This window comes from Papio anubis, chromosome 13, assembly GCF_008728515.1.
Source record: "Papio anubis isolate 15944 chromosome 13, Panubis1.0, whole genome shotgun sequence".
NCBI classification, from domain to species: domain Eukaryota; kingdom Metazoa; phylum Chordata; class Mammalia; order Primates; family Cercopithecidae; genus Papio; species Papio anubis.
Window position 1 is genome coordinate 97,084,566 of NC_044988.1, and position 27,961 is coordinate 97,112,526.

Sequence of the window (27,961 nt, forward strand, 5' to 3'; positions counted from 1 at the left end):
CTCTCTTTTTAAAAAATTTTTTAATTGGCTCAATTTGTGTTACTTTGAAGCCAAAAGTAAGCCCTGCCCATATTTCAAAAGCAGTATCTGAGACCAGCCTGGCTAACATAGTGAAACCCCGTCTCTACTAAAAATACAAAAAATTGGCCGGGCGGTGGTGGCGGGCGCCTGTAATCCCAGCTACTCGGAGGCTGAGGCAGGAGAATCGCTTGAACCTGGGAGGCGGAGGTTGCAGTGAGCCAAGATCATGCCACTGTACTCCAGCCTGGGCGATAGTGCGAGACTCTGTCTCAAAAAAAGAAAAAAGAAAAAAGAAAAAAAAAAAAAAAGAAAAGTAGTATCTCCTATTAACAAAGAAAGTCGAGCAAAAACTGACCTGGGACCGCTTTAGTAAATACGGACTCCAGGAAGGAGATACTGAGACCAGAGTCGGTCCCACAGTATATTCGTATCAGATTTGGGGCTTAGAAACTTCTAAACTCTGAGCGCCCTATAAGCAGGATGAGATTCTGCCTTGTACTTGGTTGTGGCTCCAGCGAACAGAATAACGGCTTACACGTAAAAGAGACAGAATACTGAACATTAGCTATCGGATGCTATGCTGCCTGAAGGTAAGTCTAGTGCTATTTCCAGTATCTCGGCGCCTTGGTTTTTACATCGGAAAATGGAGATTAAAAATAATGCCCATAGGTATGAGCTAAGAGGAATATAAACAAAACAAAACAAAAAGCAATGCCCAATGATTGGAGGATTTGATGAGATGATGCCCGTGAGGTGCTTGGCACGGATTTTGACACAAGAACTCAGTGTTGGTGGATGCACGGATGCAGGTGCCCAGCGAGAGGGAGGTATTGTGGGTGGATTCATCCTGGCTTCGCTGCGGCTGGGAGTGGGCGCTGCTAGTAAGAGATCTCGCCTCCAAGCTCTTTCCATGGGCAGGGAAAAAACGGAAGCTCCAAGAAAGAGGAAAGACAGGACCCGAGCGGGGTTTCAGGCAGATGGAGCGCGTCGGTAGCCTGTGGCCAGGGATCCCAGCAAGGAGGGGAAAGAGGAGGCCTGGGTACCCCGCACCCCGGGCGCGCGCGGCGCGTGAGGTGAGGGGGAGGGCGCGGCTCCGCACCAGCCAGCTGCCGCCTCGCGCCCAGCCGCATCTCGGGGGGCGGGGCTGTCCCCGGGCCGCAGTGCGATTGGCGGAGGCGAGTGGGTGACGCCGACGGCCGGAGCGAGGCCCCGCCCCCGGCTTGCCCCGCCCCCGCGCGCGCCGGCGGCCGGGCAGCCTCGCTCTGGCTCGCGCCGCGCCCCCGCGCCCAGTCCGCGCGTCAGTAGGTCCCTAGCGCGGCTGCGGGGTGGAGAGCTGCGACCGGCCCAGCGCGCCCACCTGAGGAGGCGGCGGGGTCCGCAGGCGTCGCGGGAGGAGGAGATCGGAGCCGGGAGACTCGCGCAGCGCCATGGCCCCCATTGGCCTCAAAGCTGTGGTTGGAGAGAGTAAGTGGAGCCGGGGTCCTTCCAGCAGGCGGGGACTGCGGCTCCCAAGGAGCCCCGCGCGGCTCCGAGCCGAGGAGAGTCGAGCCTGGGTTTCTTTGACGGAGAGCATTTTGGTCTCGGACGAGTTTCTCTTTGTTTCTTTCTTTATTTGATATTTTACTCGAGTTTCTTTAGTTTGTTTTTCTTCTTTTTCGATTCTTCTTTGTTCCGGAGTTTTTTGATTCTTTCGATTCCTTTTCCGGAGTTTTTATTTTATTTTTTTTTATTTTTGTTTCGATTCTTTCGGATTTGATTTGATGGATTCTGGATTGATTCAGAGCTTTTCCTGATCTGATTTCGGATAATTTTGATAGGTTCTTTATCTTGTTTTATTTCTTTACAGCCCAAGGTCATCCCTCCCCCTGCACCCCCCCATCCTCACCCCCTGCTACTTCCCCTCAGTCCTCTTCCCTCTTCCCTTTCGTCTTTATTCCCCTGAGCGCCCAGGATTTCTGCCTCCTGCTCTTCCCAGCCTCTCCTCCTCCCCACCCTCCCAGAGTCGCATTTAAGTGAGATCCCGGCCTGTGTCCCTCTCCTCCCCTGCCTCAAGGTGCCAGTGTCCCCTGCCTGCGGGACCCACCTGAGACCAGTCCCCGGCCCGAGACGCCTGTTTTCCGGAGGCTGAGCTCTGCTGGGTCGGGGCCACCTCACTCCTCCCCTTCCCGGGGCTTGGCTTCCAGGGCGGGGACTTATCAGGGTCCTGAACCCCTGAAACCACTCGGGAGATGAGGAGAGCTTCGGTGTCCGCCGCCCAGCGCCGCAGTCTGCAATCTCCCTGCTTGCGGGGCTCGGCCCTGCAGTAGCCGAACGTTTCAGGAGCTCAGACCACGGTGGCAGGGAGGAAATGGTTGTTTATGGGTTTGGATGAAAGGCACCACATGAATGGATTTTTAAAAATGGGTGGCGGCGAGTGGTGGCCGCAGCGGAGCGAGGGCTGATGGTGGATGACATTTACAAAACGGCGTCCTCAGTAGTAAATAAGATTGGTGATATGTGTGGAAAAACAGTCCCTTGTCAATAATTTGTCCATTTCTTTATGGCAAAAAAATGTGTAAGGATTGCTGTGGCTTTTGCTGTGTCTTTGGGGATTAAGTGAAGATTAAAACTGGGCTTTTCTCTGTAGGAGAGGATAAGAAAGGAAAAAGAATAAAATGGTGGAAATTGAGTTTCCTTTCCAATGATTCTCTCCTATCATAGCGCTCGCTGTCTGTGGAATGCTTTTGGCCGTGTAGTGTTCTTGTTGAGCACCATAGCTGTTTTATCTCCCCTCCCCATTCTTTTCATTGGTATATGGAAAATACTCCTACTGAGAAATCTCGTTGTAAAACCTTACCTCACCTATTACATCAGAAGAAAATTGTTATAAAAACTGAGCCCCAAAGAAAACGAAATTTTTAAAGGTGCTCATCATAACACCTGCGTTGTACCCATGCAGTACAGGTTCTGATACTTGTTCTCAGGTGTTTAGGGCTACGAGGACCCGTAGGGATCCTCTAATGTCAACATCTCCTTTTACCCATGAGTAAGAAATGGAGACTTGGAGCAGTTAAGTGACTTGACACAATCAGTGTTAATTTTGTAAAACTTGGTGGGCATTTCCTTGTAACATTAGTAAAAAATAACTTTCTTAATTATTCTGTATATATATTTTCTTTCCAATATCCTTTTTTTTTTTTTTTTTTGAGACGGAGTCTCGCTCTGCCGCCCAGGCTGGAGTGCAGTGGCCGGATCTCAGCTCACTGCAAGCTCCGCCTCCCGGGTTCCCGCCATTCTCCTGCCTCAGCCTCCCGAGTAGCTGGGACTACAGGCGCCCGCCACCTCGCCCGGCTAGTTTTTTGTATTTTAGTAGAGACGGGGTTTCACCATGTCAGCCAGGATGGTCTCGATCTCCTGACCTCGTGATCCGCCTGTCTCGGCCTCCCAAAGTGCTGGGATTACAGGCTTGAGCCACCGCGCCCGGCCTCTTTCCAATATCCTTTTAAAGGGTAGTGAAATGTGGAATAGAATCTTACAGGTTGTATTCTTTAAAATGTTATATTTGTACTTTGGGAGGCTGAAATGAGAGGATTGCTTAAGCCCAGGAATTCAAGATCAGCCTGGGTAACATAGTGAGACCCCATCTCTGTAAATATAAAAGTAAAATAAAATGGTATATTTGAATACTACACATTGAAGATAAAATCCCCAAGTGTTATAGAAATCAAGTTTTTGCATCATTTTGCGGGAACCCTTGTTTATGCAAGTGGCTCCGTAATTCCCCTCCCCCACCTTTAATTAGAAGCAAGCATAAAGGTAAAAAAAAATTAATATGCAGCATGGTCAGAATTTACTTTCCAAAATAAAGCAAACCCATTGTACACAAAGATAACAAAGCAATTTTACATGAAATTGGTGAATATGGCTAGGCGCAGTGGCTCATGCCTGGATCTCAGGACTTTGGGAGCCTGAGGCGTACAGGTCACCTGAGGTCAGGAGTTCGAGACCAGCCTGATCAACACAGTGAAACCCTGTCTCTACTAAAAATAAAAAATTAACTGGGTGTGGTGGCAGGTGCCTGTAATTCCAGCTACTCAGGAGGCTGAACCCTCGCTTGAACCTGGGAGGCAGAGGTTGCAGTGAGCCGAGATCGTGCCATTGCATGCCAGCATGGCGACAGAGCAAGACTCCATCTCAAAAAAAAAAAAAAAAAAAAGAAAAAAGAAAAAAATATGTGAATAGAGTTCTAGTCCTATAACAATTAGGTATAAATTTTGGGAAAAAAAAAAAGGTTGAAATCCTTTGTCAGTGATGCAGGTTAATTCTGGCTTCTAATTTTGGATGGAGTTTCTAGACTTGCCCTTTTCTCTAAAAGAGGCTGAGGCACGAGAATTGCTTGAACCGGGAGGCAGAGGTTGCAGTGAGCTGAGATTGTGCCACTGCACTCCAGTCTGGGCTACAAGAGCCAAACTCTGTGTCAAAAAAAAAAAAAAAAAAGAACCTATTATACATTTAAAAAAAAAAAAAATTGACGATCAAGTAGAGCTTATTTCAGAAACACAATAGTTCAGTATTAGAATGACATTAAGAAATGAAAATTTTAAAACTATATAATCTTTTCAGTAGCAACTGAAAAACAAGTTAATCTGCTTTTAAAAACAAAGCAAAAATTCTTAGTAATCCAGAAGTAAAAGGAGTAGTTTAAATGTCCCTGTAGAGAAACCTCTCACCTCCCCAATCCCATCAGGCCTCCCTGTACTCACCGTTTCTGGACCATTCATTTGTAATTCCTATCACAATTGAAATTAATAAATGATTTGTACTAATTGTAAGACCATAAGTTCGCTGGGGGCAAGAACTAGTATCTAGCACAGTGCTGTCACAACAAACTCTAGCAATAAGTCTGATAGGAAATTAGCAAGACCTTCATAAATGGAGAAGAATGCTATGTTGCTTTATGGAAGAATATTTAAAAAATCAGTTGTTGCTAAATTAACCTATACATTTAATAAAATTCCTACAGAAGTCCTAACATTCATCTGGAATGGTAAAAGCTAAGCTAAGAGAAGCTAAGAAATTTTTGAAAAAAAAGAAAATGGGAATTTTCACCTACCAGATTCAAAACATACTGTGAAGCTACGGTTACCAAAACATTGTAGCACTTCCAAATGAAGGGGGAAAATGAAAAGATCAATGACATAGAACAAGAAGTCTAGAGTAGGTTGGGACGAGAATCCCGTATATGGCAAAGGTGGCATTTTAAGTCAGTGAGCAAAGGAAAGAAAACTCAACATACGATATTCAGACAGTTGGCTACATTTTGGTGGGGAAAATAAATTTACTTTTGTACTTCACATGTTCACAAAAATAAGTCCCATAGGGATTAAATAAATAAAATGATAAAGGTAGTAGACCATAACAGATGTACATTTCCTTATATTATTGTGCAGTAGCTTTCTAAACATTATTAGAAAACATTAAGGAAAAGACTGACAGATGTGACTACACTTCTATTCAGTAAAAACACCAAAAGGCAATATAAAAGACCAATAAGCTTGTAAAGTATCTACAGCATATAACAAAGGACCAATATCTATTTATCTATCTATCTGTAAAGAGCTTTCTTAAATGTTAAAAAAAAAAAAAAAAAAAAAACTAAATAAAAATAGACAAAAGACATCAGTTAGTTATCTATTGCTGCATAACAAATTACACCAAAACTTAGCAGCTTAAAACAATGGTCATTTATTGTCTCAGACATCCCTGAGGGTCAGGATCTGGGAGGAGAGCAACCTGGCTGGGAGGTTGTGGCTCAGGGCCCCTCAGGAGGTTAAATCAATGGGCTGTAGCTATCTCAAGACCAGACCAGCACTGAAGAATCCACCTCCAATGGCACTCCTGTTGTTGGCAGGCCTCAGTTATCCAGCAGGCTGTTGGCTGGATACCTCAGTTATTTGCCACAGGGGCTTCGCCTGGGGCAGCTCACAGCATGGCCAGCTGGCTTCCTCCAGAGCCAGCCACCCAAAAGAGATGGAGACCTGGAGACCGCAGTTGCTATAACCTAATTTAGAAGGGCCATCATCACTTTTACCATATCCTATCCACACAGACCAACCCTGGCACAAGGTGGGAGGGGACTATACAAGCGCATGAATACCAGGAACCAGGGACCACTGGAGGCCATCCTGGGGGCTCTCTTACCCCAGAATGAAAACGAGCTTCAGAACTGGGCTAGGACACAGTAGGAAAGCAGGGAGGAGAGCAAGACCAGCAACCAGATGCCTTCACTTTACACACTTCTGTATTATTTGATTTTCTTCTCTAAAATTTATAGTGTGTTCTAGTTTTATAATGTAAAAATTAAAGGTTTTAAAAATATTTTTTATTAACAGGAAAGCAGAGAATGCATCTCTGGTTCTGGCTCAGTACCACCAAGTTCCCCAGCTTGTGCCAGGCTCTAGTCATGACAAGAATGACTACCTACTGAGAACCTGTGATGTGCCAGGCACTGTCCTAGTCACTTAAGTATACTATTCCTTTTTTTTTTTTTTTTTTTTTTTTTTGTGAGACAGAGTCTCACTGTGTTGCCCAGGCTAGAGTGCAGTGGTGCGATCTTGGCTCGTTGCAACCTCCGCCTACCGGGTTCAAACAATTCTCCTGCCTCAGCCTCATGAGTAGCTGTGACTATAGGCGCACACTGCCACTCTCGGCTAATTTTTTGTATTTTAGTAGGGGCGGGGTTTCATCTTGTTGCCCAGACTGGTCTTGAACTCCTGAGCTCAGTCAGTCTGCCTGCCTCGGCCTCCCAAAGTGCTGGGATTACAGGCGTGAGCCACCGCGCCCGGCCAAATATACTATTCTTAATGCTAAATGTCCTAAATTGGCCGGGTGCGGTGGCTCAAGCCTGTAATCCCAGCACTTTGGGAGGCCGAGACGGGCAGATCACGAGGTCAGGAGATCGAGACCATCCTGGCTAACAGATGAAACCCCGTATCTACTAAAAAAATACAAAAAGCTAGCCGGGCGAGGTGGCGGGCGCCTGTAGTCCCAGCTACTCGGGAGGCTGAGGCAGGAGAATGGCGAAAACCCAGGAGGCGGAGCTTGCAGTCAGCTGAGATCCGGCCACTGCACTCCAGCCTGGGCGACAGAGCGAGACTCCGTCTCAAAAAAAAAAAAAAGTCCTAAGTAGATATAAACTATCCCCATTTTAGAGATGAGGAAATTGAGGTACAGATAAAGTCACATAACAGTGCACACAAGTGGTAAGGCTGGAATTCAAACTCAGGTTTCTCTGGCTCCAAAAGGCTAAGCTCTTCATTAGACCAGTCCACTTTGCCCCTTGATGCCCTGTGTAACCCACTAGAAGGGTGGGTAGGAGGAAAGCCATCAATCCTGGAGCACCAGGGAGACACACAAAAGGCCCAGACTCCAGGACTGAAGAATTGCAGCTGACAAAAATAGCTATAAACGTTCCTGTCCATTTGGGTTCATTATGGGTTAGTATTAGAACAAGCTGGACATCCTAATGTTCCAGGCAAGCAGAAACTCTCTGCTTCAGACCATGTACTTTCTAATAATGTAACTAGCCAAAGCTAGTCATAAAAATTCTGAATCACTGGTCAAGAAACACATTTTCTCATCATCCCCTCTATAGCCACCCCTCCAACATTTTCCCCGATGATTGAATTCTAAGGTTCCCTTGCCCCTGCTTTTCTCTGCCAGGGGATGAAGTGAGTAGAAGGGGCCTTTGTCTGAGGACTGCAGCTCCTCCTATCCTCTCACCGCACTCAGCAGCCCGAGAAGTGAGTTCAGTCATCATCCACCTAGCTCTTTTAGGGCCAAATTGTAAGTGGAAAGCAGGAGAGATCAGAGGTGTCAGACTCAGTCTATGAAAGACAGATACTCCTCTTTCCTCAATCTCCCTCACTAATCCCCAGCCCCCCCAAATAAATACACGGGCAAAGAAATCTTTGAAAGTTGTACTTTCCAAGTCAATTCAGCCTCTCTTATGAAGTGGCTTCAGTATTTATCAGGTTATAGATTATGATCAATTGGTCTGAACTTTGAATCTAAATCTAAAAATTATTGCTTTGCTTGGAATAAAAACTAATAAAAACTGAATCTATTGATCACTTATTAGGTGCCAGACACTGTCCTAGGCACATCGTATGTTGTCATTTAATCCTCACAACGATCCCATGAGTTACTCTCATTAGTCTTCTTCTACTCTGAGAAAACGGAGGCTAGAGAGTTTAGGATAATTCCCCAAGGTTATCAGTTTGTTGTTATAATGTTTGTATGTATGCATTTATTTATTTTGAGACAGAGTCTTGCTCTGTATCCCAGGCTGGAGTGCAGTGGCGCCATCTCGGCTCACTGCAACAACCTCTGCCTCCCGGGTTCAAGTGATTTTCCTGCCTCTGCCTGCGGAGTAGCTGGGATTACAGGTGTGTACCACCATGCCTGGCTAATTTTTGTGTATATATATATATGTATATATATATTTTTTAGAGGGGGTTTCACCATGTTGGCGAGGCTAGTCTTGACCTCCTGACATCAAATGATCCACCCACCTTGGCCTCCCAAGGTGCTGGAATTACAGACGTGAGCCACCACTCCAGCCCTGTTATAATGTTTTAATAAGTAGCATTTATTTCGCATCAACAAGTGCCAAATACCAAACTAAGTGCTTTGTGTATGCTAACTCATTGAATGTCTATAGTTACCCTGTGAGGGAGGTGTATTTCTTGCACTTTGTGGATGAGAACATTGAAGTCAGAGGTGAAGAATGTGCTCTAGGTCCCACAGATGAGAAGAGGCAGATGCAGGATTTGGACCCTGGTGGTTTGGCTGGAGCATCAGTCTTAACCTTGACACCTGTCTTCTCACATTTGGGTTCTGGTTCACAGGCTGCAGAGCCTGTACTTTTTTTTTTTTTTTCCCAGAGATAGGTCTCTGTCGCCCAGGCTGGAGCACAGTGGTGCAATCATAGTTCACTGCAACCTCAACCTCCTGGGCTCAAGCGATCCTCTTGTCTCAGCATCCCAAGTAGCTGGGACTACAGGCATGCACCATCATACTCAGTTAATTAAAAACAAATATATTTTTTTTAAGATGGAATCTTGCTCTGTCACCAGGCTAGAGTGCGTGGTGCGATCTTGGCTCATCGCAACCTCCGCCTCCCGGGTTCAAGTGATCCCCCTGCCTCAGCCTCCTGAGTAAATGGGACTACAGGCGTGTGCCACCACACCCAGCTAATTTTTTGTATATTTAGTAGAGACAGGGTTTCACCATGTTGGCCAGGCTGGTCTCGATCTCTTGACCTCGTGATCCACCTGTCTTGGCCTCCAAAAGTGCTGGGATTACAGTCATAAGCCACCGTACCTGGCCAATTTTTAAAAAAATTTTTAGTAGGAATGAGGACTCACTATGTTGCCCAGGCTTGTCTCGAACTCCTGAGCTCAAGTGACCCTCCCACTTCAGCCTCCCAAAGTGCTAAGATTACATAGAGCCTGTATTCTTAACCTCTGTTCCTTGATTTTTGATACTTGAAAATGTTTTTTCCCTAAATTTTTCCAAAAATGTACAGGATCTAAGTGGCAGTCAGGTCCTCTGGATTCTGTTCCAGGTTCTGCCCCTGACTCATGGTTGACACTGGGTAAGTCACAGCTCTGCCAACAAGACACTGAAACTTGCACTTTCCCTCTACTAATGATTTAATGTACTGCAAATCCTGCTTGACCTTAAGTACTAGAGAAATTTGACTTGTAAAAAGAGATAACTTAGGCCAGGCTCACGCCTATAGTTCCAGCATTTTGGGAGGCCAAGGCGGGAGGTTCACTTGAGCCCAGGAGTTCAAAACCAGCCTGGGCAAAATAGTGAGACCTCGTCTATACAAAAAATTTAGAAATTAGCCTGCCGGGCGCGGTGGCTCATGCCTGTAATCCCAGCACTTTGGGAGGCCGTGGTGGGTGGATCACCTGAGGTCAGGAGTTCGAGACCAGCCTAGCTGATGTGGTAAAACCCCGTCTCTACTAATAATACAAAAATTAGTGGGGTGTGGTGGCACACATCTGTAATCCCAGCTACTTGGGAGGCTGAGGCAGGAGGATTGCTTGAACCCAGGAGGCAGAGGTTGCAGTGAACCGAGATAGTACCACTGCACTCCAGCCTGGGCAACAGAATGAGACTCTGTCTCAAAAAAAAAAAAAATTAGCCAGGCATAGTGTCCCCCATCTGTAGTCCCAGCTACTCAGGAGGATTGCTTGAGCCCAGGAAGTCAAGGCTGCAGTGAGCCAAGATCGCCCTACTGCACTCTAGCCTGGGAGACGGAGTGAGACCCCGTTTTTTTTTTGTTTTTTGTTTAAAGTGGTAACTTTAGGCTGGGCGCGGTGGCTCATGTCTGTAATCCCAACACTTTGGGAGGCCGAGGCAGGTGGATCACCTTAGGTCAGGAGTTCGAGACCAACCTGGCCGACATGGTGAAACCCTGTCTCTACTAATAATACAAAAATTAGCTGGCCGTGGTGGCACACACCTGTAATCCCAGCTACTCGGGAGGTTGAGGCAGGAGAATTGCTTCAACCCAGGATAGGGAGATTGCAGTGAGCCGAGATCGTACCATTGCACTCCATCCTGGGTGACAAGAGAGAAACTCCATCTAAAAATAAAAGTAAAAAAAAAGTTAACTAGTTTGGCAGTGCCTCAAAAATTACACATAGAGGTCCAGGCACGGTGGCCCATGCCTGTAATCCCAGCACTTTGGGAGACTGAGGCAGGCAAATCACCTGAGGTCAGGAGTTCGAGACCAGCCTGACCAACATGGAGAAACCCCATCTCTACTAAAAATACAAAATATTAGCCGGGTGCGGTGGTGCATGCCTGTAATCCCAGTTACTCGGGAGGCTGAGGCAGGAGAATTGCTTGAACCCGGGAGCTGGAGGTTGCATTGAGCCAAGGTTGTGCGATTGCACTCCAGCCTGGGTGACAAGAGCAAAACTCCATCTCAAAAAAAAAAAAAAAAAAAGGAAAGAAAACATGACGCTAAGTGAAAGAAGCCAGGTACAAAGGCCACGTACTGGATGCTCCCATTTATATGAAGTGTTCAGAGTTGGCAAACCCAGAGACAGAAGGTAGGTTAGTGGTTGCCAGGGGCTGGGGGAGGGCAGAATGGGTCCCATTTATATGAAGTATTCAGAGTTGGCAAACCCACAGACAGAAGGTAGATTAGTGGTTGCCAGGGGCTGGGGGAGGGCAGAATGGGTAGTGATCACTAATAGGTACGGGGCTTCTTGCTGGGTGATGAAAGTATTCTGACCAGCTACAGGGAGCCAAGATCATGCCACTGCACTCCATCCTGAATGACAGAGCAAGACCCTGTCTCAAAAAAGTAAATTACATAAAATGGCAAAGCGTATGTGAATTACATCTGAATAGTAAGTTTTTAGATGTTTTAAAAAAAGAGAGCAAGCTAACTTGAAAGGTAAGCTATTAGCCCAGTTGACACCTTTGTCCTGAACTTTCCCTGGAGTATCGCTTAAATGCACATCATCAAGGAAGTCCTTTTAAAAGAGGGTCAGTTTAAAACATTTACATTGAGAAAGAGAACTTCAATATTTAATTGCACAGCCTGGGTCTCCAGGGAGGAGGGTGCTTAAATATGAGCATTTGTTTTACTTCAAAGTTAAATACAATTCTGTGGGTGACCTGTCCATGTCACAGTTTCTTCATGCAACTGTGAGACAGTTTAGGGGAAAAAAAAATCATCACTATCTGATAACAGATTTACTAGGAATTTTTTTTTCCCCCCCCCGATACAGAGTCTCACTCTTTCACCTAGTCTGGAGTACAGTGGCAAAATCATGGTTCACTGCAGCCTCGACCTCCTGGGCTCAGGTGATCCTCCCATTTCAGCCTCTCAAGCAGCTGGGACTATAGGCGCACACCATCACACCTAGCTAATTTTTGTATTTTTTTAAGAGATGGGGTCTTGCTGTGTTGCCCAGACTAGTTCAAACTCCTGGGCTCAAGGGATCCTCCTGCCTCAGCCTCCCGAAGTGCTGGGATTACAGGTGTAAGACACCATGCCTGGCCTATTATCTTAAGAAAATATCCTAGATGTGGTTTTGGAAGAAAAAAAAAACCAATTTTCCTAGGAACTACATAGGAAGGTAGAATAGGTATAAAAGCAAAGGTGAGACTGACTGAGTGCAGTGGCTCACACCTGTAATCCCAGCACTTTGGGAGGCTGAGACAGGTGGATCATCTGAGGTTGGGAGATCGAGACCATCCTGGCCAACATGGTGAAACCCTGTCTCTACTAAAAATACAAAAATTAGCTGGGCGTGGTGGTGCGTGCCTGTAGCCCCAGCTACTCAGGAGGCTTAGGTAGAGAATCACTTGAACCCGGGAGGTGGATGTTGCATGGAGTCAAGATTGCAGCACTGCAGTCCAGCCTGGGTGACAGAGCAAGACTCTGTCTCAAAAAAAAGCAAAAACAAAAACAAACAAACAAAAACTAAAAGCAAAAGTGATTTTAAAATACAAAATACTCTTCCAAACAGATGTTGCTGTTACACAGGAGTAAAACCTTGGTGACTTGGGTTGTGCCAGCATTGCTTTCTTGGCTGCTGAGTTATGGGAATATCCAGTGGGTCCCAGGAAAAAGAACCCCGCAGCAGGGAGATGAGGGGCCCAAGGCAGCAACTACATACCAACAAGTATGGAAGACTTTCACTATTTTAGTATCAGCCAAGCTGGTGTGTACCACCAGGATATCAGCTTTGGGTTCAAAAACACATAATGTTGAGAAATTTGGGAAAGACCTGTAACGGTCTGGGACCTGAGAAGATGTTATACGTGTGCAATTTAATTCCACAGCTATTTATTGCCTGCCTGCCATCTGTAATAAACTAGTCTAGGCACCATGAGGAATGGCAAAAGGAACCAGACATAATCCCTGCCTTCAAGGAACTTATGACTTATAATTTAACAAGGAAGCAAAACTTTTGACCAGGTATGGTAGCTCACACCTGTAATCCCAGCACTTTGGGAGGCCAAGATGGGCAGACTGTTTGAGTCCAGGAGTTTGGGACCAGCCTGGGCAACATGGCAAAACCCCGTCTTTGCAAAAAAAAAAAAAAAAAAAATTAGCCAGGCATGGTGGTGCACACCAGCGGTCCCAGCTACTCGGGAGGCTGAGGTGGGAGAATTGCTTGAGCCTGGGAGGTGGAGGTTGCAGTGACCCTAGGATGTGCCACTGTACAGCCTGGGTGACAAGAACAAGACTCTGTGACACACACACACACACACACACACACACACACAAACAAAACCAAAACCAAAAAAAAAAACCTTTTAACAAATAACTATAACAGGCCACGCACGGTGGCTCACGCTTGTAATCCCAGCACTTTGGAAGGCCAAGGCGAGTGGATCACTTGAGGTCAGGAGTTCAAGACCAGCCTGACCAACATAGTGAAACCCCATCTCTACTAAAAATACAAAAATTAGCAGGGCATGGTGGCACATGCCTGTAATCCCAGCTACTCCTGTGGCTGAGACATGGGAATTGCTTGAACCCAGGAGGCAGAGGTTGCAGTGAGCTGAGATGGCACCACTGTATTCCAGCCTGGGCAACAGAATGAGACTTTGTCTCAAAAAAATAAAAATAAAAAACAAAAAAAGACCTATAACCAAATGCAGAATGCAGAAAGTACCTTAATAAATAACTGAATGGTGTTAAAAGAGTTAAAGGATACATTTATTTTATTTTTTTTGAGACAGTCTTGTTCTGTTGCCCAGGCTGGAGTACAGTGGCATGATCTTGGCTCACTGCAATCTCTGCCTCCCATGTTCAAGCAATTCTCCTGCCTCAGCCTCCTGAGTAGCTGGGACTACAGGCGCCTGCCACCACACCCAGCTAATTTTTTGTATTTTTAGTAGAGACGGGGTTTCACCATGTTAGCCAGGATGGTCTCAATCTCCTGACCTCATGATCCGCCCTCCTTGGCCTCCCAGAGTGCTGGGATTACAGACATTAGCCACCATGCCCCGTCAAAATCAGTTTCTTCTATATTGTGTGTAGTTATTCTAATTTCTTGAATAAAATGCTGGAATAATTTATTAATTTTGTTTTGTTTTCTACTAAAAGCATCTGAGGATATGAATTTTCATCTGAATACAGCTTTGGTTGAATCCCATAGATTTTTTCCCCTGCTCCATAGTTTTTGTTTTTATTTTTGTTTATTTATTTTTCAGACGAAGTCTCTTTCTGTCGCCCAGGCCAGAGTGCAGTGGCGTGATCTCAGCTTACTGCAACTCCACCTTCTGGGTTCAAGCGATTCTCCTGCCTCAGCTTCCTGAGTAGCTGGGGTTACAGGCATGCACCACCATGCCCGGCTAATTTTTGTATTTTTAGTAGAGACGGGGTTTCACCGTGTTGGTCAGGCTAGTCTCGAACTCCTAACCTCAAGTGATCCACCCGCCTTCACCTCCCAAAGTGCTAGGATTATAGGTGTGAGCCACTGTGCCCAGCCCTGCTTCATAATTTTTAATATCTAATATTAAAAATAACAAATTAGGAAAAAAAGAAATGGCAAGAATATTGGATTTTATTATTTTAGAGACAAGGTCTCAGTCTGTCACCCAGGCTGGAGTACAGTGGCATGATCCATAGTTCACTGCAACCTTGGCCTTCTGGGCTCAAGCCCCCTGAGTAGCTGGGACTATATTTGTGTGCCACTGTGCCTGGCTATTGCCATTTACTTTGTGGATGTCACTCTTATAACCAGTGACAAGTAGTTTAAATTGGGGCAAAATTTCCCTAAGAGGTGGTTTGGGACTCAGGTATCATCATCAAATGTAAGAGAGCACATATCTGCCTCTAGTATCCAAAAAGGGCTTACTGAACGTGCAGTGAAAGGTTTTCCCCCTGGCTTTTTTGGCACACAGCATCTCTGAGACAAACAGGTGCTTGACAGCTAATGAAATATCTTTAGTGGAGTGATCAGGCCAAATTTTATAGTTATCACTGGCAATGTAACAGCCATAAATCTTGAGCCCTAGTCCTGTGCTTGCCTATACAGGAAGTGCTTTGGGAATCCCCAGTATGATCCTCTTTAATTGCCTCAATTAGTTGCTTCTCTGTGAGGCTTGTTGCAAGAGCTAAAGTTAGAGTGAGGTGACTGAGACTGTTTTCCTTTCAGCAGGTATGAGGTTTACTTACCTTTTTCCATGTCTTTTTTCTTTTCTTTTCTTTTTTTGGGGGGTGGGGGGTGTTGGTGGGAGATAAGGTCTGGCTCTATCTCCCAGGCTGGAGTGCAGTGGCAAAATCACAGCTCACTGCAGCTTTGATCTCCTGGGCTCAAGTGATTCTAGCTGGGACTACAGGTGTGTGCAACCACACCTGGCTGATTTTTGTATTTCCTGTAGAGAAAATATATTTTGCCCAGGCTAATTTTGGACTCCTGGGCTCAAGCAATCCGCCCACCTCGGCCTCCCAAAGTGCTGAGACCACAGGCATGAGAGCCACCATGCCTGACCTTTTTTTTTTTTTTTTTGATGTAGAGTCTCACTCTGTCACTCAGGCTGGAGTACAATAGCATAACCTTGGCTTACTGCAGCCTCAACCTCCCAGGCTCAAGCCATCCTCCAACCTCAGCCTCCCAAGTAGTTGGGACTACAGGCATGCATCACCATGCCTGGTTGATTTTTTTTTTTTTTAATTTTTATATTTTTTGTAGAGTTGGGGTTTCACCATTTCACCCAGGATGGTCTTGAACTTCCAAGCTCAAGCAGCATGCCCGCCTCCGCCTTTCAAAGTGCTGGGATTATAGGCATGCGCCACAGCACCCGCCCTGATCTTTAACTTTTTTCTTTTCAACATCCACCCATCTCTATCTTTCACTTTGTTTTGTTTATTTATTTTGAGATAGAGTCTTGCTCTGTCACCCAGGCTGTAGTGCAGTGAAGCGATCTCAGCTCACTGTAACTTCCACCTCTGGGGTTCAAGTTATTTTCCTGCCTCAGCCTTCTGAGTAGCTGGGATTACAGGCACCCGCCACCTACTATCCAAAAAGAGCGCATTGAATGTGCAGCAAAACACCTCGCTGATTTTTGTATTTTCAGTAGGGACGGTGTTTCACCATGTTGGCCAGACTGGTCTCAAACTCCTGATCTCAAATGATCCTCCTGCCTTGGTCTCCCAAAGTGCTGGGATTATAGGTGGTAGCCACCACGCCCAGCCTCTACCTTTTGCTAATGTCTACTAATTATTTAGTCTAAGAGCAAACCTTATTGGAAGTGAATGAGATATTAAGTATTTATTACAGTAGGAAAACCTGTTTTATTCTTGGAAAGAAAAAAATTTAGAAGGAGAATAGGAAAAGTGGAGAAAAACAAACAAAATTAAAAAAAAAAAAAATCTTTGGAGCCGGGCTGTGTGAATTCAAATTCATACAGATTTGAATCTGAGTCTCCAGTAGCGACCCCTTATTTGGTGCTCTTCTGAGATGTTCAAGAACTCCAGGACCGTAAATTATAGTCTGTTTTCATTTCAGCATGGCTCAGTAGGGTCTGGGATCAACTGTTTTCATTCATCCAACCAATATTTGTGCCGTCTCTCTGTGTGCCAGAAGCTGTGCCACACAGGCGGCAGATATAGTCGTGTTTAAGTAGACCGGGTCCTTGTGGGATTTAGACAGGCAGTGGTGATGCAGCAGGAATGTGCCCTGACAGGGCAATATAGGTGATGCTGGAGTATGTGGGAAGTACCCAGCAAGACCTGGGCATGAGCAGGGCAGAGTGAGACCTGCAGGATGATGAGTTAGCCAGGCAGGAGATGGAGTCCGTGGGGCCTTTGGGAGAGGAAGGTCTAAGCTTGGCAAGAAAATGAGACAGACTCTGGCTGCCTGGAGCTGTGGGGAGTGTGTGGAGAGCAGTCGGGGAGGTGCCAGGGCCTGCTTAGCCTTGGTAAGGTCGTTTATCTTTATTCCAGCAGCTGTGGGAAGCTACTGAAGGTTTTGAAGTCCGGGAGAGGCATGGTTAGAAGTGAGTTCAGAATGCTGTCTGGTTGCTGTGTACAGAGTGGGCGGGAGGCAGTGAGAGGGAGGAGGCTGTGGTGCTGGTCCTGGGTGGGGATGTAATGGCGAGGATAGTGATTTATGCCAGGGAGAGAGCAGCAGGGTGGGGAGGGGGACCCCAACTTGAAGGCATCTTTGGGTGCTGAAGGGTCAGGTCATGGTGATGGCTGTGCCGGAAGAGGAGAGGAGGAGTCAGAAATGAGTCCCAGTTTTCTGGCTTGGGCGGCTGGTTGGAAGGTCATGCTGTGCACTGAGATGAGAGGTGGAGAAGAAACAGGTTTGTGGGGGAAGATAAGGTTTTGTAGGCACAGGCTTCAGGTCCTGTGGACCACCTAGGGGGGATGCTAACAGGCAGCAGGCAGACATGCTTGACATTGGCAGTCACCCAGTGCCAGAGTGTGGGCAGGTCAGATGTACAGGAGAGTGAGAGAAGAGGGCAGAGGTCCCACCCCGCGGGACACTGGCATTTACAGAACAGGTACAGGAAAAGCAGCCAGCAGGCCCGAGAGTCTGAGGGGGAAGGCGAGGCTCACAGCAGTGTCTATGATTTTGTGACTCGTGGGACCCAACCTCAAACTGAGCAAGTGCAAGCTGAGCCAGCCACCAGGAGGCTCCAGTTTAGGAACAGCCCCCACTCTCTAGGCTGGGAGGCTTGGCCGCTGGAAACTTCTCAGGAGTTTTCCTGTCTGTGGTGTTGCCCCTGTGTTTTAGACAACACTTGCCTGTGTTAACTTCATTGCTCAGGATTGTTTTGAGGAGGAAATGAGGAAATGGTTATAGTTAGTCAACGTGCAAAACTCTGAGCATTTGGACTTTATGCTGTGGTAAAATGGCATCAGATTGACTGAGTGTGGTGGCTCATGCCTGTAATCCCAGTACTTTGGGAGGCCGAGGTGGGTGGATCGCTTGAGCCCAGGAGTTCAAGACCAGCCTGAGCAATGTGGCGAGACCCTGTCTCTACCAAAAAATAAAAATAAATAAAAATTAAAAAGTACAAAAACTAGCCAGGCATGGTGGCACACGCCTATAGTCCCAGCTACTCAGGAGGCTGAGGTGGGAGGATCACTTGAGCCAAGGAGGTCAAGGTTGCAGTGAGCCATGACACATCACTGCACTCCATCTTGGGGGACAGAGCAAGACCCTGTCTGCTATGGTTTTGTTCTGTGTCCCCACCCAAATCACACCTTGAATTGTAATTCCCCTAATCCCCACATGTCAAGGACAAGACCAGGTAGAGGTAATTGAATCATGGAGGCAGTTTCCCTCACACTATTCTCAGGTAATGAGTGAGTCCGAAGGTTTTATAAGCGTCTTGCATTTTTCCTGCTAGCCCTCATTCTGTCTCCTGCTGCCCTGTGAGGAGGTGCCTTCTGCCATGATTGTAAGTTTCCTGAGGCCTCACTAGCCATGCGGAACTGTGAGTCAATGAAACCTCTTTTCTTTATCAATTACCCAGTCTCAGGTATTTCTTAATAGCAGCGTAAGAATAGACTAATATACCATTTCAATAATAATAATAATAAAAAGATGGCATCAAATTGTAGAATCTTGGTTCTGGAAAGGATCTTAGAAGCATCTAGTCCAGACCATGACCCAGAGTAGGAAGTCAGATTGCACTAGTCTATTAGCTTGATCACATTGGCCAATTTTTTTCTTCTCTGTAGCTGTTGGGGATACAGTATTACCTTCATGTTCCACACCAGTGTAGAGTCGCAATGGCAAGTATAAGCCATGAGGAGTGTGTGGAGGCAGAAAGGCTACTTACTCTATGCTTAGATGTGGCTCAGGACTCTAGTTGGTTCTAATCCAGTCGCAGATGAGCCTCATGAGCCTCCTTTATGGCAGTAGAAGCCTTCATTCTGGCAGCCAAGGGAGGAAAAAGGAAGAACATTTAGGCTTAAATGGTTTTTGGAACCCCCACACTGGGTATGACAAGGTGAACCAAACTCCCTGATCTCTTCTGTCAGTTTCTTCTGAGCATTGGTGTGGCCAGGATAGCATTGGAGAGGAGGCCCCCTGCCCAGTCTCTGGACACATTGGTATTGATGGTTCCAGTTGCTAAGGACTTGAGGAAAACAAAACACTGGTGGTGAGCAAGAGTCACCCTCAGCTCTGGGAGGATTTCACACTATAGGCTTTAAACAATAGACTACAGTGAGGCAGAGCCCTTAAAAATCACTTAATCTGCAGACCTCCTTGTATTGTGGGTCAAAGTGCTGCTTCAGGATTTTAGGATGAGGCTATCGTGTGGCTACTGAGAATGTTTTCCAGTTTGCTTTCCCTTAGGTAATCTTAGGGTGGATTACCTGGGGGGCGACACTGGCTCATTCCTCTATAATCACTAATAGACTAGCAAGAAGATCCCTTAAAAAAAGTCACGAGGCCAGGTGCTCACACCTGTAATCCCAGTGCTTTGGGAGGCCAAAGTGGGCAGATCACCTGAGGCCAGGAGTTCAAGAGCAGCCTGGCCAACATGTTGAAATCCTGTCTCTAGTAAAAATACAAAAAATTAGCCAGGTGTGATGGTGGGCACCTGTAATCCCAGCTACTCAGGAGGCTGAGGCACGAGACTAGCTTGAACCCAGGAGGCGGAGGTTGCAGTGAGCTGAGACTGCAACACTACACTCCAGCCTGGGCGACAGACTGAGACCCTGTCTCAATACAGAAACAAAAACAAACTGATTGGGAGCTCTCACCTTGTGGATGGGCCTGATCTGGATGGGCTGTTTGTTGGGGAACCCCCAGTGTCAGCATGTTTAGATTTTTCTTCTTGGTCTCTGATTCCCCAGAGAGGTCTCCTTTTGTCTGCTGTCTGGGAGGTAAAGGTCTGGCTACCAGAATTCTGGGAACTGACTGGATGAGGTGGGCTGACAGTGGCTTCTCAACAAGCTTTATGCCCCTCCCATTCTTTTAAGTTCCAGAGGCACCTGGAACTGGTGCTGCCAGTTCCTGAAACTTCTGAGGATTCTGCTGTGTACATTTGGTTGGTTTTCACTGCTCCCTACTGCTGGATTAGGAGTCCTCTTTCATGGACCTGCTAAGTCAGTTACCACACATCTATTGTAGAAAATAAGACAACAGACTCAGAATGTAAAAACACAACTTTATCTTTTGTAAGAACTGCATTCCAGGAAGGAAGGAGGGGAGTAGCCACCAGCCAGAGACTGGGGACCACCACACCCGAGTTTCTTTCTTTCTTTTTTTGAGACGGAGTTTCGCTCTTGTTGCCCAGGCTGGAGTGCAATGGCACGATCTTGGCTCACTGCAACCTCTGCCTCCCAGGTTCAAGCGATTCTCCTGCCTCAGACTTGCAAGTAGCTGGAATTACAGGCATGCGTCACCATGCATGGCTAATATTTGTAATTTTAGTAGAGACGGGGTTTCTCCATGTTGGTCAGGCTAGTTTCGAACTCTTGGCCTCAGGTGATTTTCTTGCCTCGGCCTCCCAAAGTGCTGGGATTATAGGCATGAGCCACTGTGCCCAGCCCCAAGTTTCTTAACATAGCAGAGCCTCTGGCTCTTTTGGCCACTTCTTTTTCTTTCTCACTGAGACGAAGTAGAGTCTCCTAAGAGAAAGAGTTTTGGAACACCACAAATCCAGGAATTTAATGCTGAACTAGCCTTCAGCTCACTTTGAAGCAGGAACTCAGATGAGGCCTAAGGTCACGCCTTCAGACTGGATACGCCCTCCCGGAGCCAGGAGGCATCCCGACCCTCACGGACCCAGGAGACATCCTCACCGGAGCAACCTTTGGTACAGAACTTTTAACTAAATTACACAGTGTAGAGAGACAAGCTTCGGTCATTTCTCCACCACCCACTCAGCCCCTGGTAGAAGGCAGGCAGCACAGACCTTCATCCCAACACACAAGGGGAATATTCAAATCATGCCTTAGGGGCACAGGGAAGGGAGTCAGAGACTGCCCTGCCTGTGATTTTGATACAAGTAGATAGATGATCTGAGAGAGCAGCCTCTGGTCTAGATGATTTCAGTGGAAAGGAAGAAGAAAGATCATGTGGAAACTTTGTAAATGTTCTATGAGGAGAAAAGACAAGTGTAGCATATCGGTAAAGAAGACCAGCACAGACAAAACCATTCATCATTCTAACATAAAGTGATCAACCAAGAGCTCAAATGTGATGTAATGTGAGATAACAGAATGAGGTGGAAAATGGGCTAGCAGGGGAATTCAAAAACAGCAAATCATGGCATAGAATGAATAAACCAATTTTATACCGTAAGAAGCAGAATCTTCACTATAAAATATGGAAATTGCTTGAGAAATCGCACAACCTGCATATTCATGAGCATTAGCGCGCCCTGTGTTTCTTTTGGATTTTTCGCGGCTTCTCTTCCTGGAGCTCCACCTCCTTCCTGTGCTCGATCTTTGGCCCCAACCCCAAAAGGATGTTTTCTTTTCCTGGTATCTCACTGTAGCCAGTTCCACAGGTTGGGGAAAGGAAGCAGCCCTCCTAACACTGGCCCTTTGTGTGTGTGGATGGGTGGGTGGGGCATTTCCTGCCTTCTGGAAGCTTCCCTGGGGCTTTTGTCTTACATGGGTTTGACATCTATAGCACGGCTGAACTGAGGGTTCCAGAGGGAGTGTGAGCTTATGGCCTTGTCATGTTGCGCGGGACTAAACATTTCCTAATATCTCAGATCTGTAGACCTGAAGCAGGCTCAATCTTAGAGCAGAACAGATTGGGCTGGTCAGAATCTGGGACTTGAAAATAAGACAGAGTAAATGACGAGTTGATGGGTGCAGCACACCAACATGGCACAAGTATACATATGTAACAAACCTGCACGTTATGCACATGTACCCTACAACTTAAAGTATAATAATAATAAATAAATTAAAAAAAAAAAAAAAGAAAATAAGACAGAGCTGAACATGGTAACACGTACCTGTAGTCCCAGCTACTCAGGAGGCTGAAGCAGGGGAATTACTTGAGCCCAGGAATTTGAGGCTAGCCTGGGCAACATGGTGAGACTCATTTCAAAAAAGAAAAGAATAAGATGACTGTCACCACCATTGTCATGGATAAATCATGTGATCTCTCCTGGATTCGGTTTCTTTATAAGATCGGCTGCATCAGAATTTCTCAGTCTTGGCACTGTTGACATTTTGGGCCAGATGAGCTTGTGCCTTGTGGGATGTTTAGCAACATTACTCACCTCTAGTTGTAGATTCCCATAGCATCCCCTAGTTGTGACAATAAAAAATGTATCCAGACAATGCTGACTTTCCCCCTGGGGGAGCAAAGTCACTCCCTGTTGAGAACCACTGGACTAGGTGATTTTTTTTTTCTTTTTTTTTTTTTGAGATGGAGTTCTGCTCTTGTTGCCCAGGCAGGCTGGAGTGCAATGGTGTGACCTCGGCTCATTGCAACCTCCACGTCCCTGATTCAAGTGATTCTCCTGCCTTAGCCTCCTGAGTAGCTGGGATTACAGGCACATACCACTATGCCCAGCTAATTTTTTGTATTTTTAGTAGAGACAGGGTTTTACCATGTTGGCCAGGCTGGTCTCAAACTCCTGACCTCAGGTGATCCACCCACCTCAGCCTCCCAAAGTGCTGGGATTACAGGTGTGAGCCACTGTACCGGGCCCCACTGGACTAGGTGATCTTATGTCTCCCGTCTGCTGCTGGGTTTCTGGGATTGTATGAAACACTCCGTTCTTTTCCTCTCTCTCTAGTTTTAGACTCATCTTTAAGTCCTTAGGGAAACTCCCATTCAAGCCAAGAGATGTGATTTGGAGCCATTAAATGCTGCATCTACCAATTTAAGATGCTGGCCACATCTTGGGTTCCTGCCAAGATCAAGATACATATTCTGGGTTTCTGCAGTTGAAGGAGGAATTCCTGCGGCCATCGTAGAGTCTGTAGTAGGAGCATAAGCTTTTTTCAGAGACACAGATGTGGCGGGGCGCAGTGGCTCACGCCTGTAATCCCAGCACTTTGGGAGGCTGAGGCGGGTGGATCACCTGAGGTCAGGAGTTCAAGACCAGCATGACCAATATGGAGAAACCCCATCTCTACTAAAAATAGAAAAATTAGCTGGGATTGGTGGCAGATGCCTGTAATCCCAGTTACTTGGGAGGGTGAGACAGGAGAATTGCTTGAACCCGGGAGGCGGAGGTTGCAGTGAGCCGAGATGGTGCCACTGCACTCCAGCCTGGGCAACAGAGTGAGACTCTGTCTCAAACAAACAAACAAAAAAACAGGGACAGATGCAGGTTGACAGGCCAAGTGGGCATTAAGAGATGGGGTCTGCTGCTGTTGGTAATGTATAAGGGCAATGTCTTTTCTTTCTTTTGTGTTTCTTTCTTTTCCCTGGTCAGCTGTAGTCATGTATCTTTTTTTTTGAAATGAAGCCTCACTCTGTTGCCCAGGCTGGAGTGTAATGGCACAATCTCGGCTCGCTGCAACCTCCGCCTCCTGGGTTAAAGTGATTCTCCTGTCTCAGCCTCCTGAGTAGCTAGGACTACAGGCGTGCACCACCATACCCAGCTAATTTTTTGTATTTTTAGTAGAGATGCGGTTTCACCATGTTGGCCAGGCTGGTCTTGAACTCTTGACCTCAAGTGATCCGCCCGCCTCGGTTTCCCAAAGTCCTGGGATTACAGATGTGAGCCATAGTGCCTGGCCCAGGCTTCCCAAATAACTGAATGCTAGTATCACTGTGGTATATAAAAATGGTCCTCATTTTCCAGTCCTTTCTTTTAAAGGTGTCCTTACATAGCAGAGCTTTATATGGTGACAGTAGTGTTTGCTCCCCTGGAAGGTTACTGTTTCACAATTTTTGTCTTTTTTTGGTCTTTTTGATTCAAAATATCAACATAACTCAATAGTATTGATGACAATAAGCTGTTGATTTTAAGAAGATATGAATTATTTGGTTTCCATTTTTGATTGATTTTTCCATTTGTGTGTATTTTGTAACTTCACAGCTCCTTTTATCCAAAGGAACATTGTGTCAGGCAACATAAGGAAGAAATAATTTCCCTTTAGAACTGAGGGGAGGTGACTGCTGCCTCTAACATATACCTAGGAACTCCTATTTCTCATCTCCACTATCCCCTGTTTGAGATTTCTTTTTTTTTTTTTTTTTGGAGATGGAGTTTCACTCTTGTTGCCCAGGCTGGAGTACAGTGGCACGATCTCAGCTCACTGCAACCTCCGCCTCCCAGGTTCAGGTGATTCTTCTGCCTCAGCCTTCCAAGTAGCTGGGATTACAGGCACGAGCTACCATGCCCGGCTAATTTTGTATTTTTTTAGTAGAAATGGGGTTTTACCATGATGGTCAGGCTGGTCTCGAACTCCTGACCTCAGGTGATCTATCTGCCTCGGCCTCCTAAAGTGCTGGGATTACAGGCGTGAGCCACTGCGCCTGGCTGAGGTTTTTTTTTTTTTATTATTGAGACAGAGTTTCACTCTTGTTACCCAGGCTGGAGTGCAATGGCATGATCTCAGCTCACCACAACTTTCACCTCCCAGGTTCAAGTGATTCTCCTGCCTCAGCCTCCTGAGTAGCTGGGATTACAGGCATGTGCCACCACGCTCGGCTAATTTTTTGTATTTTTAGTAGAGACAGGGTTTCTCCATGTTGATGAGACTGGTCTTGAACCCCCGACCTTAGGTAATCCACCCGCCTCTGCCTCCCAAAGTGCTGGGATTACAGGCATGAGCTACTACTCCTGGCTGTGGCTGAGATTTTTGTTTTTTACTAATCACTTCGAAGGTTCATGACGCTTTGCTTAGAGATTTTCTAGCTCCTTCACTTTTTGGCTCCAAACCTTATGAAACAGGGATATAAGATAAAAAATGAGACTCTCCCTTAAAAGAGAAAGTAAACAGTCATTTCTGTAACCCTACCCAGTATCTTTATGGGTCCGAGGTTAGGATTTGGTTTCTCGGATACTAGGCATTTATCATCAGGCACTCTCCCGGATATTGGCAGTAAACTAGGTTTTGTATGTTACAGCGTTGGACATTTGAGTCTTATGCAATCTTTGGGTGTGCTCGGTAGGCCGATGTAATCAAATCATTGTTAACTCATCTCTACATGTTTTAAAGCTTGTGACAACTCCAAACAATTAGCCCTTACCCTTTTTTCTCACTACCCATTATCCAAAAATCAAACCTAAATAGAAATGTTCTCAGACTATAACCAGGCTAATTAGTTGTCATTCAACAGGGAGTGATACCCAGTGCTTGCCCTAAGGCTGACAATTTGAGATCTCTATTTTGGTCTCTCCCACTTCCCACAAATACAATTTAGATATAAAATTATAGTAAATTATTCTAGATAACAAACTGTTGATAGAGTTACTGTCTTCAAATGAAGGCGCTATGGAACAGTTTTATATTAAGCATAACTGCATTTGTTTTGTTTTTGTTTTTGTTTTTAAAAAAATTTTTTTAGAGACAGGGTCTTGCTTTGTTGCCCAGACTCGTCTCTAACTCCTGGCTTCAAGCGATCCTCCCACTTTGGCTTCCTAAAGTGTTGGGATTACAACCATTGTGCCCAGCCAGTTTTTTGAGTTTGAATTTTAAATTTTTATCTAAAACTCTCTAATGATTTTAGAAACAGCTTTATTGATATAATTCACATACCATACCATTCACCCATTTAAAGTGTACAATTCAATGGCTTTTAGTCTATTAATAGAACAGTGTGTCCATCATCACAATCAATTTTAGAACATTTTCAATTACCCCAGAAGGAAACTCCATATTCCTTATATGTCACCCCTAAACCCCCATTTCTCCTGCCTAGGCAACTACTAATCTCCTTTCAATTTCTATGGCTGTGCCTGTTCTGGACGTTGCATCTAAATGGCGTTACACAATATGTGGTCCTTTATGACTGCCTTCTTTTTTTTTTTTTTTTTTTTTTTTGAGTCAGGAGTCTCGCTCTGTCACCCAGGCTGGAGTGCAGTGGTACAGTCTCGGTTCACTGCAAGCTCCGCCTTCCGGATTCATGCCATTCTCCTGCCTCAGCCTCCCGAGTAGCTGGGACTACAGGTTCCCGCCACCATGCCCGGCTACTTTTTGTATTTTTAGTAGAGACGGGGCTTCACCATGTTAGTCAGGATGGTCTCGATCTCCTGACCTCATGATCTGCCTGCCTCGGCCTCCCAAAGTGCTGGGATTACAGGCGTGAGCCATCGCGCCCGACCATTACTGTCTTCTTTTACTTAGTGCGTTTTAAAGGTTCTTTGGTCTGACGACACTTATTGTACTTCACACCTTTTTATGACTGAATAATATTCCATTGTATACTGCACTTATCCATTCACCCGTCAGTGGGCGTTTGAGTTGTTTCCACTTTTTGGTTATTATGAATAATGCTGCTAGGAACATTCATATACAAGTCTTTGTGTAGACATAAGTTATTTATTTATTTGTTTTTTTGAAACAGAGTCTCGCTCTGTCACCCGGGCTGGAGTGCAGTGGTGCAATCTTGGCTAACTGCAAGCTCCGCCTCCCAGGTTCTCGCCATTCTCCTGCCTCAGCCTCCCGAGTAGCTGGGACTACAGACGCCTGCCATCACGCCTGGTTAATTTTTTTGTATTTTTAGTAGAGATGGGGTTTCACTGTGTTAGCCAGGATGGTCTGTATCTCCTGACCTCATGATCTGCCCGTCTCAGCCTCCCAAAGTGCTGGGAATACAAGCATGAGCCACTCCACCTGGCCTATTTATTCACTTTTAACATTTATTTATTATTATTTTTTGAGGCAGGGTCTCACTCTGTTGCCCAGGCTGGAGTGCTGTGGCACTATCTCGGCTCATTGCAACCTCTGCCCTCCGGGTTCAAGCAATTCTCTTACCTCAGTGCCCCGAGTAGCTCAGATTACAGGTGCATGCCACCACACCTGGCTAATTTTGTATTTTAAGTAGAGACAGGGTTTCACCATGTTGGCCAGGCCGGTCTTGAACTCTTGATCTTAGGTGACCTACCTGTCTCAGCCTCCCAAAGTGATGGGATTACAAGCATGAGCCACCACACCCAGCCAACATACGTTTTAATGTCCTTAGGATATGTATCTAGGAATAGACTTGCTGGATCTCTATGTTTGGTTATTTGAGGAACTGCCAGCCTGTTTTCCACAGGAGCTGTACCATTTTATATTCTCACCAGCAGTGCATGAGGGTCCAGTAACATTTTATCTTACTGCGCTGAAGGTGTAATGCCTTCTTTCTCAGACTGGACTGTAAATTATTTAAGGTAAAGAAATTAATTTATATATTGTTGCAAGTGGTTAGTGCATTTTATTGTGCAATTGCTAGATACTTTATTTCTCTGAGCCTCAGTGTTTTACTTTGTAAAATGAAGGTGATATAATTCTTAACCTCTGAGGACTGCTGGGAGCTTTAAATGAGATGATATATGTAAAACACATAAGGAACTATCTCCCATATAGTCAACCTTCAATACATTTCAGATATTGCTATTATTATGGGCTTTTTTTTTTTTTTTTTTTTTTTGGTTATTGAGAGTAAATTAATGATTGAGTTTTTTCTTTATTTTGAGAAGGAGTCTTGCTTTGTTGCCCAGATTGGAGTGCAGTGGTGCAATCTTGGCTTGCTGCAACTTCCGCCTCCCAGGTTCAAGCAATTTTCCTGCCTCAGCCTCCCTAGTAGCTGGGATTACAGGCACCTGCCACCAAACCTGGCTAATTTTTGTATTTTTAGTAGATACGGGGTTTCACCATGTTGGCCAGGCTGGTCTTGAGCTCCTGGCCTCAAGTGACCTGCCCGCCTCAGCCTCCCGAAGTACTGGGATTACAGTCGTGAGCCACTGTGCCCAGCTGAGTTTTTTCTTTTTCTTTTCTTTTTTTTTTTAATTGAGACGGAGTCTCACTCTGTCA

The 27,961-nt window shown here is 45.8% G+C and overlaps 1 protein-coding gene across 2 annotated transcripts in view; it reads left to right on the forward strand.

Moving 5' to 3' along the window:
• Window positions 1-1,251: 1,251 nt before the first annotated feature.
• The window catches only part of STXBP1 (syntaxin binding protein 1), an 81,678-nt gene continuing 54,968 nt past the window's right edge, over window positions 1,252-27,961 (forward strand). The window contains exon 1 of one of the 2 annotated variants that reach the window (XM_003911919.3): window positions 1,252-1,485. In XM_003911919.3, coding sequence (XP_003911968.1) covers window positions 1,449-1,485 — 37 coding nt within the window. In that variant the 5' untranslated portion in view covers window positions 1,252-1,448. The remainder of the gene's footprint in view (window positions 1,486-27,961) is intronic. The other variant, XM_003911918.3, reaches the window with a different exon arrangement.